The sequence below is a fragment of the Chenopodium album genome, chromosome 3, assembly GCF_948465745.1.
Source record: "Chenopodium album chromosome 3, dcCheAlbu1.1, whole genome shotgun sequence".
NCBI classification, from domain to species: Eukaryota; Viridiplantae; Streptophyta; class Magnoliopsida; order Caryophyllales; family Amaranthaceae; genus Chenopodium; species Chenopodium album.
The window spans coordinates 64,018,641-64,034,029 of record NC_137836.1 but is presented as its reverse complement, the minus strand read 5'-3'; the positions used below and the strand labels follow the sequence as shown (position 1 = coordinate 64,034,029).

Below are 15,389 nucleotides of genomic sequence, written 5' to 3'. Positions count from 1 at the left end.
CAGACTATGTCAGCATGCGGTAAAAAGGCACGAGCTTGTCAAAATCAGATTCATACATCTGAATCTAAAAGTTTTGCAAACCAACAAGCTGATTATTTATGAATATATATGTCATTTTATATTTACTTAGGATATTAGTAAGAGCAAATCCAAGTTATATGCGTTATATACTATTGTACACATATTTAATGCTTGTTTTGCCTTATTATTTATAGGAGGATGAACATGGAGAAAAAATGAGCTTGTTAGCGCCGTGGATTAAAACCCATGCGGGTAAAGACGGAAAATTTCTTCCTGACACAGTCACTCAAGATTTTGTGGTATGGTTTTGTGACAGATTTCTGGTATCATTTTGTGTAGATTTTGTGGTGTGATTATGTGTTATTTGTGGTGTTACATTACTCCTAAATGTTGGTATAGGATGATGTTAAAGCTAAGGTTGAAGAGTTGAGGATGGTGCACCCTAAGATGTCTGAACAAGAGCTCGAAGATGAAGCATTTCAGCAAACTATGTATGGCAATGAGATTCCCGATCGTCCGGTGGGTTACGGACTAGGGGTTAAAAAGGGGGACATATTCGGAGTACGTGGTGTGTTAAGGAAGGAAGGCTATGGAAAAGTTCAAAAGAGGACTATTGTGATGGATAGTGTTAAAGAAGAAGTGAATGCTTTGCACAAGAAAAATGATACACTATCTCAAGAAAATGAAAAGCTGAAAGACGAGGTCGGACACAACAATCTTCTTCTTAAAGCGCTTGTTGGACAATTTTCTCAGATTGTAGGTGCAGTTCGTCAAGGGAATGCATCTCCGGGTCTTTTAGACAAAGCATCTGAATTCTTAGGAAAGGCAAAACATCAGGTAACAAAGTCACATTTCTCTTTATGTGTAGTGTGAAAGTAAGAGCTTGTGTGAATGCTTGCTTGTGATGTGTGTGTGTGTGTGTGTGTGTGTGTGTGTGTGTGTGTGTGTGTGTGTGTGTGCCCTGCTCCCCTGCTACTGCTTGTCCTGCTCCCCTGCTGCTTTTATACTGCATGTCTGCCCTGCTCCCCTGCTACTTGCTGTAAAGCTCCCTCACTACTGCTTTTATAAATGAATCCAGAGCTGAATTCAAGAACTGAACTCAGAACTGAATGCAGAGATGATCTTCAGAATTCAGTTCTGAATTCAAAAACTGAACTCAGAACTGAATGCAGAGCTGATCTGAATGTAGAGCTGATCTTCAGAATTCAGAGCTGAACTGAATGTTGAGCTGATCTTCATAATTCAGTTCTGGAATTCATCAGTTCTGAATTGCAGCTCTGACCATTAGAACTTGTGTGTGTGTGTGATTATATTTCAAAGCTTAGCTTGTGTGTGTGTGTGTCATCAGATTTTGTCTTTTTGATCAAAGGTTTCTGATCAGACATAAGAAAAGGAACATACTTGTGTATAATAATAGTTACAACTCAGCTCTGAACATCAGTTTTAAATTACTTGAAAATACTTGAAAATATGGTGGATGTTGTTTCTTTCATTTGATGTATCTCCAACTGTTGCGTGAGTGATTGTGAGGAGTTGGTGGTGATGTGCATGGTTGTGAGGAGTTGGTGGTGAGTAGATGTGTGGCTGCTATGTTTGCGGCAGCTGGTGGTGGCGAATTGTTGCTGGTTTGTGGGAACGGTGGCTGAAGTAGGTTGCGTGAGGTGGAGCAGGGGTTGTGCTGCTGCCGTTGCTATTGTTGGTGTTGTGTTCGTTGCTGTTGTTAGTGGTTGTTTTGTTGTTGTTGCGGTGGTGGAATTGAGGGAGCAGGGGAAATGTTTTTGGGGGGTTTTTGTGGCTACTGTTGTAACTGTTGTTGTTGTGGCTGGTGGTTTGCGTGGTTGTGTTAGTTGTTGTTGCTGCTGGTGTTGTTGGTGTTGCGTGAGTGATTGTGAGGAGTTGGTGGTGATGTGGATCATCCAACACATCATGAATTGAAATTTTCTGAGTCAATTGAATTCTAACAAGTCAATTTTTTTTTATGTAACTTGGCTCTTGTGTAATCTAGATTTGTATATAGTAGCTTTGTTTTATTTACGTATTTGTGCATAAGAATGGATCAAGTTGCGTAGGGGGCTGTTACTAAGTGCTTTTAGTTACTTAATAACCCTTTTAAAATAATAGTTTCCCCAAATTACCAAGGTTAGAGTGTAATGTACTATATTGTGTAATGTACTAATTTATACTTTGTATTTTTTTTTTTTTTTGAAGATTGGAAAAGGCAATGTAGGTGCAACAAGAGAATAGGCAAGGACACTTGAGCATCAACAAGCGACTATATCGTCTATAAGGCCATCGTCTATCTATTTTGGTTTTTAGTGTTATATTAGTGATGTAATTATTTAGGGACAAGCTACTATAATATGCGACTTTTTTTTTTTTTTTAAATAATTGTGTTGATGTTTTCTTTTATAAATTTGGTAATTAAGTACTACGTACTCTTATTATTGTTAATTAATTATTTTCTTTTAATCTAGTTATATAGAATATTTGTTTATTATTATTTTTATGTTATTAATTAATTTAATTTATGATAAATTTAAATAACTATAATGTATGTATGATGATAATAATTTAATAAAAGAAAAAAAAAACTTAAAAAAAATTTCTAGACGCTTTTAAATGTCTACATATTTGCACATTTTCAAATTTCTAAAGAGTTTCCCGCCATACCATAGGCTGACACAAATAAACGCAAGACAACAAAAAGTGTCGCTAAATTTGATTATGTGGACATGTAAAAGCGTCGCTAAAAAAACTATACATTTGGGATATTGCGCGAAATACGTAATTTTCGACGCTTCGTATATTAGTTTGGACATTAAAAGGCGTCGAGAATCTCGACGCTTTTTAGTGTCCTTGACCAATTTTCGACTCAAGGATTTTCGACGCTTTTTTGCAGCGTCGAGAAATAATTTTTCGACGCTAAAAAGCGTCGAAAAAAGGGCTAAAAAGCGTCCAGAAAACGCGCGTTTTGTAGTAGTGAGAGAGAGTAATCAAGAAAATCTTGATGAGAGTTGGTGAATGAAAACGGAGTTTTAACGACGTTATTTATAAAGAAAATCAGCCAAAAAGATAAAATATCAACAACAGAGTTCTGACGCAAAAAACTAAGTTGGCGCCAAACGCTGACCTTAGCGCCAGACGCTAAGATTGGCGCCAGGCGCCAAGTCTAGCGCCAGGCGCCAATCGTAGCTTCAGGCGCTACAGCTGGCGTTTGGCGCTGACTCAGAAATCCACGCGTTTTCTTAAAATCAGATAAAAATTGCCGTACAGGAGGATAAAATCGTATTTTTCCTCAAAAATGCTCTTTGATTCTAATTAACCCTGAAAAGTCAACAAAAGTCAATTTATCAATGCTAATTGAATTAGGAATGAAAATAACCTTCTAGAACAATCTATAAGACTAAAACCATTCCTAATTGCATTAGGAATGATAAATCTATATTAGGCCCTCCTCTAGATTATTGGGCCGCATATAAGGCTCAGACCCGGCCCAGTTTATTAAATTGGCCATAACTTCATCAATATTCATCGGAATTGGGCTTATAATATATCTTTGGAAAGCTCTTTTCAAGCCCCATCCAACTACAATACTATTGGACCCATATCATGGACTAACCAAACTGGATTGGCTTTTTTCTTAAAATAAGTTTTCAAAAACAGAGAGAAGAGAAAAGAAACTAAAACTATCCGCAACACTAGACTTTCCACACTTTCACTTCATTCGACTATGATTCGACGCGAAAGGTACTCGTCAATGGGTTTGGTTTTGGTGAGACACAAATGGGTGTCTACACAGAACAGCTTGTCTCACAAAATCAGTCATTTGATGGCCTTAAACACCTCCGAATTTTACCCATAGTGTATCAAATCGATCGTAAAACAATCCTATACAATAATATGAAATATAGTAATTGAAATTAAGGCTTAACCACGACCGAAAATCACTATAGAAATAATAGTCACACACACACACATCAGTCACGTACATCATACTTGCAAACCCCAAAATCATGTGATAACTTGATTAAAACACATAAAAAAAACATCGTAAAACAATTAGGGATTGATAGAAAACCAAACTAGACATGAAATTCATGTAAACACAAAAAATAAGGCAAAATCCATTCCAAAAATTAACATAATCACTACATATGAAAAAATTCAAAGCACTCCTAACCCTAACATGATTTCTACCCATCAATTCAACCATAAAACCTAGCATTTCTAATCTAATGGAAGAAATTCTAGTTACCTTGATGTATAGGACACCAAAACCCTAAGAAAAGGGCAACAACACCACGCACAAACAGCAGCAACCGCACGCACAAACACCCACCCAAAAAGTCTTGTTCGTGCTTCATTTGTGGGTCCTTTTAGAGGAGAGATGGAGTACGATTCTTAAAGAGATTATTACAGCAAGTTAGGATTTGATTTCCCTTTGATTCCCACCTTGAATCCCAAGAAAAATATGGACATAAGAGGAGTGAGTTGCTGCATCTTTGGGTGGGGAAAAACTGATGTATTTTAGCCTTCTTTGTACGTGAAATGAGAAGAGGAAGTGAAAGGGTTTGGGCAGAAAATTAATAGGTTTTATTAGGCTTAATAAAGGTGAATATGTTTGGTTACTTAGGTGGAATATGTACAGTATTAAAGCCTGGTGGCTACCGTGAAGAGTGAGGAGAAAATGGGCTAAATTAGCTTCAATGCAAGCCCTAACTTAAGTTACACTAATAGGCTTGATTGAATAATTAGTTGAGGCTTAAGAATGGGATAAAGAATCTAATAAACAAGCCTATCTCAATCTATTTAGTTATGAAAGTGTTAAGGCGAAACCCGACTAATAAACAAAGTTTAGTTGGCCAGAAACTAGACTAGGAAAGGGATGTAACGAGAGGAGATTTGAAAGTATGTTTAAAAAAACAATAACATAGATTATATTATTGATAACTCAATAATAATATAAATAGTAATTACAATAATAATAATGAAAACAATAAAATCACGAAACAAAAATATATATATAAAGTTCATATTTTACAGAAAAGCAATATAAAGAGGCGATATGCGAAACCAATAATAGTATTCATTTATAATAACCTAATTAATAAAAGGACATTATAATGTGTTTTATAAATATAAATTAAATAATAGTAGGTAACAATATCAATTCAATAATCAAGTTGACGGAATCACCCTATACCACTTTATACATCGATATTGATACGATTGAACGTAAAACTTCATTAAAACCATAGAATCATTTTATACCTATCAAATTGGCACTTCAGTCAAGGAATCATCCATGATGACCTGTATCAATTGTGATAAGTTAAATATTGAAATTACATATAATTTAGAAACTCTTACTGAATTGGCGCTTAAGCTTAAGGAATCACCCTTTAAAGCTAATATCAATTTAGACATGTCAAATATAGTTGAAATGATTAAAACTGAAGTATAAAACGTTTTTAAATAATAATTTCAATTGCTTTATCAAAATATTATAATTATGGTTTCAAAAGTTATAATGACCCTTAAATCAAAATAACGATTTTAATAATTAAATAAAGATTTCACTTTCGAAATTGGGATTTAAATAAGAAATTAGGTTTAATAGATTTAAATGCAAATAAAATAGTTGTTAGAAAATACGTGGTGTTACAATCACCCCTCCTTATAAAAGTTTCATCCTCGAAACTTGGAAAAACCCTAGATAACCCTAGATACCCTAACATGTACACAAATTAAGATAGACGACACTGTCTACCTAGCATTTCACAAATAGAGAGGCGCCCTTCCTTCCTACCTAATTAACTCCCACTAAGTTTAAGGCCTCATAAATTCCAGTTCATTGATTTCAACTACACATTATTTATCAAGAAATTGTAGCAACTCTGTGAGAGTTTAAGGACCGTTTCCTCTGATATCAAATGTAACACCCCGGTTCTTTTGGAACTAGAAGTGTTAGCGAAATTACGCCTGAACGGGAGGCTACTTAACTTCGATTAGACAACGCCAAGCTTAACATAGGTCTAAAGGTCAAATTTAATTCATTCACACATCCAAATTAAGTTGTTTAAGCTAAGCACAAACTAAGTGAACAAAAGAAATAACAAACGAACTTAAACATGGACTAATCAATTACATTCAAAAGCCGAGGGCAGAACAACCCTTATCGGCCAAACAAAATCAAACCAAACAAAATTCAAAGTACTTAAACAATCAGCTAACAACAAGGATAGACAAGCCTAAAAGTTAGGTTCTAAACCCTCAATCCCCAACCCATCGTCACAGAGATCAAATAAATAAATGAAACCTGCAAATTATAACAACGTTCCACAATCAGTGAGGAGCAACTAGCAATTCTCCCTCAAATCAAAATTGAATATTTTAGACTTAAATTAACAGAAAGAAACCACAACCACAAACACCTTGAAAACTCAAATGAAATCACTTAAAACCATCAAACCATGCAAAAAATGAAATATTTCAATTAAACTTAAAACAGGAATGTCGACGTTAAATCACTCAATTTCAATCATAATATATAAACTTCAAATAATTAATAATTTAATAGTATAAATATTTCAAACTCAAAACCTTCAAAACAGTAGAACGGGCATGGAGGGAACGCTAATGGCCTCGCAATCCACTTCCTAAGGTTTGTTAGGACGAACCCCCGGTCATCTCGTAGAGACCGTGTCTAAGATTGGCCAACTCCCGGTTATAGGTAGAAGCCTATAAGGTCTTATACACCCCCGGACGACAACAATTAACCCAGGTTGAGCTACCTAAGACTCGCAATCCAGGTAGTTAGCATGTTCATTAACCATCGGGAAGCAACTCGGCCTCACACCCGACTATAGCCCCACACACAATTCAAAAATCACTTATAATAGATAATATAATATATTTCACTCAAAAATCTGCAGAGAAGCCAAAAATGGTCTTACACTAAATTCAAACAGCATAAGAAAATCATATTTCTTAAATTCAATGGAAAATCCAATTAAAAATACATTTCAACTGCATTACGACATCAACAATACAATTACCACTCACCCATATTCAAACACACATCAAAATATTTACTTTGGGGTTTATAATACTCAAAATTCACACATCACTTATTTAAAATGTAATTTATAATACTTACAATAAAAATTACATAAAATCATTTAATTAAACCAAAAATCCAAACTACCAATTCATAAACAACCAAAACGGGACAGCAACATACAAGTCCAATAATCATCATAAAAACCCAACCAAACATGCTTCAAATGCAAAATAAAAATTAAGGCATATACAAATGCTCATTAGGCACCATATAAAACAGTTTCAGACTTAAAATTCAAGAGAGAACATGCCAAAAAAAATCATATATTCAGCAGCTCCTACACTAATATACAGCAGGACTAACCGCACCAAATCTCCCAAAACCCAACCTTAAACATGAAACTAAGCTTAGCCTATTTTAGTACACACTCTAAAAACATAAAAGGCCATGTTAAACATGCCAAAAAAAATCATATATTCAGCAGCCCCTACACTAATATGCAGCAGTACTAACCACACCAAATCTCCCAAAACCCAACCTTAAACATGAAACTAAGCTTAGCCCATTTTAGTACACACTCTAAAAACATAATAGGCCATGTTAAACATGCATTTGCGCTTAGAAATCAAGGAATTCACAATTGAAAATCACCATCTTTCACACACCTAGCAGATTTTTTTTTTTTTTTTTTATTGACACTTGTAGAACCCTAAATTAATTATAAACTAAATTACACATTAGAACATTAGGGGTAGAACTATATAACAACTTTCTATTCGGAAGCCATACAATTTCGGTGGGATAAGACACTTTCCTTTTTGAGCCACTCATCTTGCAAAACAAAGAGTTAGTAAAAACAGAGGAAGTTGAATTTCTTAGGGAATGACTTTTCCTTCTAGCTCTGGAACAACGAGAGGAAACCAATAACATCAAATTTTGGGAAGAGAAATTGTTGGGGATTGCAGCACACTTTAATGTGGAGCAGATTGGAGAAACTGGAAGGGACACCGACGTACTTTCACATGATGACACTTGAGCAACCATACCTATGGTCGCATCTTCTTGCGCCAAATTTGGAGTTGTTTCACACCTATCATGCCCTTTCATAGGGGGGTGACTAATCTCCATTGGTGTAAAAACTTCTTAAGTTTCAACACGGTCCATCTTCTTTGGAGGATCGAGTACTCAGATGCTAATAAAATCCTTCTTGGAAGAGCAATAATAGTGTAGTGTTCGTCCTTTAGAAATCGCTCCATACATTGTTGGAGTGAGATGCAAATAGGAATCAATACGTTTTCGGTTACAAAACCGATAACTTGACCCTGTAAGATTTGAGTTTTTATTTCTGAAGTTGACTTCAGATCAGAATTGTTATCAACAATGTTGGGCCTTTGATCTTCATCGATAGGGTTAAATTTACCCTCCTTCGAATTCAAAGAATTGCCAACAACATCCTTTTCCTTTTTTGGTGACATCTTTTACACCAATACACCTACGAACACAACCATCTCCACCACCATCTCTTTCCTTTCTTCTCCCTTTTTCCCCTAACTTCCTCTTTTCTTCTTCTTTCCCAATTTTAGTATAATCTCTAAACATTTTATCCTCTCTTGTAACTGCAAGTGCCTCATTAACAAAATTCGGAGACCAACCTAATAAAGAGGTCACCTCCTTGAGTTTTGGTTGAAACTCTTTATTGGTGGGATCAATCCTAATTGCTTGTGCGAGATCCATAAAAGCTAAGTCGGGTTTATTGAGTTAAAGCTGCCACTGCCCTTCTAAAGTAAGCTTTTACATTAGATGTATCATAACACAAAACTGCAGAACACAACTGACCCACCTTGTCAAAGTTTTTCTCTTTGACATAACAAGCACCCAAGTTCAGATTAAGAGCCACAACTAGGCTCGAAAAAACAGATTTATCTTCATCATTACAGACTTTAACAAAGGATAAAATCTTGAGTGCAAGAGAGTATTTAGCAAGCGCTTATCCCATATTACTCTTTTTGTAGAAATTGTTACCTTCATCTTTCAAACCCTTAACAAAATCCAGAATACCAAAAGGATTCTCCAACTTTTCAACTAAAAGCTCTAGTTTATTAGAAGAGATATCATCCTCTTCATCATGGGAAATACACAAAATCCTCCTATGTTTTTCAAAATTATCCATAAAAACTTTAAACAAAGACAAGCTAGAAACACCAAACAACTAGAAACTACGGTTCAAATGGGTAACCAAATAGAAAACAAGTTTCTCCATAACTGAAACAAGACATACCAGAAAATCCATTACGAAGAACACTCTAGCAAAGGAATGAAGGAAGACCCCGGCCGACAGATGTGTTGCTGCCCTTACACCACTGAGAAAGATACTTAGATGTACAGCCAATCGCGGATCCTTCGAACAGGGAATGGTCTACGAGTACAAGACCAAAACTCCCCTAAATTCAAAAATCAAACCCTAACCCTAACTTTTCTTCAGTAAAATTGGGATGTTCGGGTTAAAATAGCCTGGAGAAACGCGCCTAATTGGTCCCGAGGTCGTCAAGAAATGCTCGCCAACGACCTTAGATGAGCAGCGGTGCTCTGGCCGGCGGCGGCAGCAGGGGAGACTTGAGGGAGTTGAAGTTTTTGTTTTAGAGAGAAGGGAGAGAGTTTTTTATGAGAATCTAGTTTCCACCTAGCAGATTAGGGGTAGCAGCTATGTTGCACTAATTTAGGCATTTTAAACTATCTTAAATTTTATAAAATCGCGCCAAATCAATTTAGGGAATATCTTAACATGATGCTCATTCAATTTAGGCAATAAAAACAATCAAGGTTATTAATTTAAGACCTAAGAAGATATATTAAACATGCTGCCAGTAGTCCAAGATTTTAGAATATACATGCTCATTAAAAGGTAGAATTTTTCCTATAAACATGGAATTTCGCTATGATATAAACTCCTAAATAATCCTAACATTATAACCTAGAAGATATATTCAATTGTTAACAAATATAAGATCACAATCTTACTCACGTTGGCAGCACAACTTGTCTCACAAAAATCAGTCATTTGATGGCCTTAAACACCTCTGAATTTTACCCATAATATATCAAATCGATCGTAAAACAATCCTATACAATAATATGACATATAATAATTGAAATTAAGGCTTAAAAATGACCAGAAAGCACTACAGAAACAGTACTCTCACACACACACATCAGTCACGTACATCATACTTGTAAGCCCCAAAATCATGTGATAAATTGATTAAAATACATCAAATTAAAAACATCATTAAACAATTAGGGATTGATAGAAAACCAAACTAGGCATGAAATTCATGTGTTAAATACAAAAAATAAGGCCGAATCCATTCCAAAAACTGACATAATCACTACATACGAAAATTGAAACCAATCCTAACCCTACATGATTTCTACCCATCAATTCAACCCTAAAACCTAGCATTTCTAATCTAAAGGAAGAAAGGTTAGTTACCTTGATTTATAGGCCACCAAAACCCAAAGAAAAGGGAAGAAACACCACACACAATCTGCAGCAACCACACGCACAAACACCCACCCAAACAGTCTTGTTCATGCTTCATTTGTGGGTCAGTTTGGAGGAGAGATGGAGCAAGATTCTTGAAGAGATTATAACAGCAAGTTAGGCTTTGATTTCCCTTTTATTCCCACATTAAATCCCAAGAAAAATATGGAGAGAAGAGGAGTGAGTTGCTGCATCTTTAGGTGGGGAAAAACTGATGTGTTTTAGCCTTCTTTGTACGTGAAATGAGAAGAGGAAGTGAAAGGGTTTGGGCAGAAAATTAATAGGTTTTATTAGGCTTAATGAAGGTAAATATGGTTGGTTACTTAGGTGGAATATATAAAGTAGTAAACCCTTGTGGCTACCGTGAAGAGCGAGGAGAAAATGGGCTAAATTAGCTCCCATGCAAGCCCTAACTTAAGCTACACTAATGGGCTTGATTGAATAATTATTTGAGGCTTAAGAATGAGATAAGGAATCTAATAAACAAGTCTATGTCAATCTATTTATTCATGAAAGTGTTAAGGCGAAGCCCGACTAATAAACAAAGTCTAGTTGACCCGAAACTAGACTAGGATAGGGATGTAACGAGAGGCGATTTGAAAGTATATTTAAAAAAAACAATAATAAAATTATATTATTAATAACTCAATAATAATATAAATAGTAATTACGATAATAATAATTAAAACAATAAAATCACGAAACAAAAATATATATAAAGTTCATATTTTACAGAAAAGAAACATAAAGAGGCGATATGCAAAACCAATAATTAATATTATTCATTTATAATGACCTAATTAATAAAAGGACATTATAATGTGTTTTATAAATATAAATTAAAGAATAGTAGGTAACAATATCAATTCAATAATCAAGTTGACGGAATCACCCTATACCACTTTATACATCGATATTGATACGATTGAACGTAAAACATCATTAAAACCGTAGAATCATTTTATACCTATCAAATTGGCACTTCAGTCAAGGTATCACCCATGATAACCCGTATCAATTGTGATAAGTTAAATATTGAAATTACATATAATTTAGAAACACAAACTGAATTGACGCTTAAGCTTAAGGAATCACCCTTTAAAGCTAATATCAATTCAGACATGTCAAATATAGTTGAAATGATTAAAACTCAAGTATAAAACCTTTTTAAATAATTTTTCAATTGCTTTATCAAAATATTATAATTAAGGTTTCAAAAGTTTATAATGACCCTTAAATCAAAATAAAAATTTTAATATTTAAATAAAGATTTAACTTTCGAAATTGGGATTTAAATAAGAAATTAGGTTTAATAGATTTAAATGCACATAAAATAGTGGTTGGAAAATACGTTGTGGTAATAATAATAATAATAATAATAATAATAATAATAATAATAATAATAATAATAATAATAATAATAATAATAATAATAATAATAATAATAATAATAATAATAATAATAATAATAATAATAATAATAATAATAATAATAATAATTAAATATACTCGGCTCGGCTCTGCTTCAATTTGTTCAGCTCTTCTGAAATTTGCTCTGCTTTGCTGACTCCTGCTCTGCTCTTCCTAGAAGCTAATAAAACTGTGCCTACCTCTGTTTAATTTGAATGTAACAATCTGGTCTACATCTCAAAGTTGCGGATCTAGAATTCTCATCTACGATAAGCAGTGACATACCTACGTTGTAACTTAGGGGGACTCGTGCTACTCCTAATAAAAATTAAAAAAAAAATAATTAAGCTGTGTAAAAGCCTCCACTGAGATATTGTATACTTCCTTTGTTTTTTTTAGTTGACATCGTTTGACTTTTACGTTATTCACACAAAACGCTTTGACTCTGTTTTGTGGTTTATATATAGGATAAAACAAATTTATGTGGGATCTTAATTGTTTGAATCGTTTCGATGTATATTTTATTAATATCCACTTTTTATAATTTTATAATGTTAATAATTATATATATTAATCGTTAAAAACATAAATAGATAGTGTTAATAATTAGCAAACATGATAATAGAAAGGTGTCAACTAAAAAATACAGAGGAAGTATATTTTAAACATTAAATTACGAATAGATAGTGTTATCCTGCTTTAGTGGTAACAAAAGTGTAGAATAGACATTCCTTTGCACAGCGGGGTTATTGGTTTGAATCCCTTCCCCCTCTTTTTCTTTTTTCTTTTTTCTTTTTTTTTTTGGGTTGACTTTCATTAGTAAGTATTGTAGTATTTTTTACAATAATAATGCGAAATCTGTGAAGAAAATTAGTAATAGCTCACTTTGAACTAAATTTAATTTGATTGTAGTATTTTTACATCTAATATCCATGAAATAAATTCATTGCAAAATTTAGGCAAAATAGATATTTAAACTAAATGGTTACTTTTTAATACAATAACATAATGCATTATTTAAAAAATGAACTTGATTTATCATTTAATTAAGTATGTTAAAATTAGCATAAATTTAGTTTGTGTTTCAAGTTAATTATTAGGTATACTGGTTTTTCTCTCTCTCTCAAGTGTTTGGTGTGCTATCCCTAACTTAGAATCCTAGATCCGCCACTAACGATAAGTTTGAAGACGAATGGTAATCTTGGGATTGGAGGAAGGAGAAAGGAGGGAAAATGACAAAAATTGACAATGTGTTGCACTTGATAATGTAAACAACACCACGTGTGTTATCTTTTGCTTCAATTTTATACTACGTTTATATATATATATATATATATATATATATATATATATATATATATATATATATATATATATATATATATATATATATATATATATATTTGTAGTTTTTATGGACATTCATATTTTTATATTTTCATGCACTTTTCAATTCAATATCTTCTCTCTAAATTGTTTATTTTCATTTTTCTTTTTTTTTTTTTAAATCAGCTTAAATCCAATAAATAATAAATACATAAATCTATAATATTATTAAAACTCATTGGGACAACATGCTAACGACATGTGTCACTCATATGCCACATATGAACTACATGTCATCCTATGTGTCATCCTCTTCTCTCACCATATTGAATTGTATTAATGTTTGGAAAAATTAACAAAAATAATTTAAACTATTGACTTCCTTCTCATTTTAATCCCAACTATGATTTAAATCAAAATAATCCCAACTATAAGGGGTACATTTTCAAATTAGTCTCAAACTATTGTTAACCTGTTAATTAGGTCTAATACGCAATGTGTCAACATGCTATTGGTTTGATTATTAACATTATTATAAACATATAAAATATATATATAAAAACAAAAAAAAAAAAAAAAAAAAAAAAAAAAAAACCCACCTGCTTTTAAACTCCCACCGTACCACCACCTTCTGATCTCACCACGATGGCTAGTTGGCAACCAACCACTAAAACAACCTATACATCCAACCCCCAGCCACCCAAAGTATCTTGCCAGCCAAGCCCATCCATCTAAACCACCCTTTCGGCCACCTCCAGCCGAATCATCATCAAGCACCACCCACCACCAACGACTGCAAAACAGGGAGAGGAGAAAGGAAAGGGGAGAAGAGAGTGGAACGAGGGTCAGAGAAGGAGAAGGTGAAATGGGAGGCGTCGAAGGTGGACGCGAGATGCAATTGATGGCGGGGTAGCGAAACGGGGTATAGGTGGGGGTGAGGAGGTGGTGTGTCCATGGTGGTTTGAGAAGAGAGAGATAAGGAGTATGTGATGGATTGGAATGAACCAAAATTCCAGAAAAGATCAACTCTTTGATACAAAGAATTGATGGTGGTCTATGCTAGTGTGTGATATGATTATGGTATGAAAGCTCCAACTTTATTAGAGTCGGTTTGGTTATCTTTGTTAATATTGTATTAATGTCAAGTTTATCTTGTTAGGAGTTTTAGGCAAGTTATGTATTGTGTGTATATATGTGAGTATTATCAATACGAAAGGTTAAGTCGTTTTCTCCACAATATTCTTGAGTTTAACATGATATCAGGACTCTCTAATTTCTAGCGAATTTTACGATCTTGGTTTGTTCTTCGATTTTTTTTTATTTCTTCCGCAATTAGTTGTTGAGATTAGGGCTTCAATTCCGTTTAAAATTTTTATTTTATTTTTTCTCCAATTAGGGCTCACAAACCATAATTAATTTTCTGTTTTTTTTTTTATCGAAATTAAGGCTCACAAACCTTAATTTTTGTTCGTGCGTGTATTTGGTGCTGCATATCGTGGTATTCTCAAGTGTTGCGTGTAGTGGTGCTGTATTTGCGTGACTTTGTTGCATGTGTGTTTGGGTGCTACGTTTTTGTAGTGCTTCGTGTGTTTTGAGTGGTGCGTTAATTGCGTGATGATGCTCTGTTTGTTCTGTTTTGGTTTGCGTGCTGCTAGTCCGTGGTGTGTGCAAGGAGTGTTGAGTTGCTTGCGTGGTTTTCTGGTGCTAGGGGTATTGGGTTTTCAGTTTAGTTTTGTATGTGATGTCCAGTGGTGTGGCAGCTTCGGTGTGTTGGAGTTGTGTAAACACCCATTTGTGTGTCCCCAAAACCAAACCCGGTGATGAGTACCTTTCACGTCGAATCATAATCGAATGAAGTGAAAGTGTGGAAAGTCTAGTGTTGCAGATAGTTTTAATTTCTCTCTATTTTTAAAAACTTATTTTAAGAAAATAGCCAATCCAGTTTGGTTAGTCCATGATATGGGTCCAATAGTAGTGTAGTTGGATAAGGCTTGACAAGAGCTTTCCAACGATATATTATAAGCCCAA

At 34.0% G+C, this 15,389-nt stretch overlaps 1 protein-coding gene across 1 annotated transcript; it reads left to right on the top strand.

Annotated features, from left to right (window-relative positions):
* Nucleotides 1-236: 236 nt before the first annotated feature.
* LOC145625207 (uncharacterized) lies at nt 237-1,236 on the top strand. Its single transcript, XM_081678283.1, has 3 exons — nt 237-320; nt 421-858; nt 1,102-1,236. The coding sequence occupies exons 1-3, from the start codon at nt 237-239 to the stop codon at nt 1,234-1,236; spliced, it is 657 nt and encodes a 218-aa protein (XP_081534409.1).
* The last annotated feature ends 14,153 nt before the right edge of the window (nt 1,237-15,389 follow it).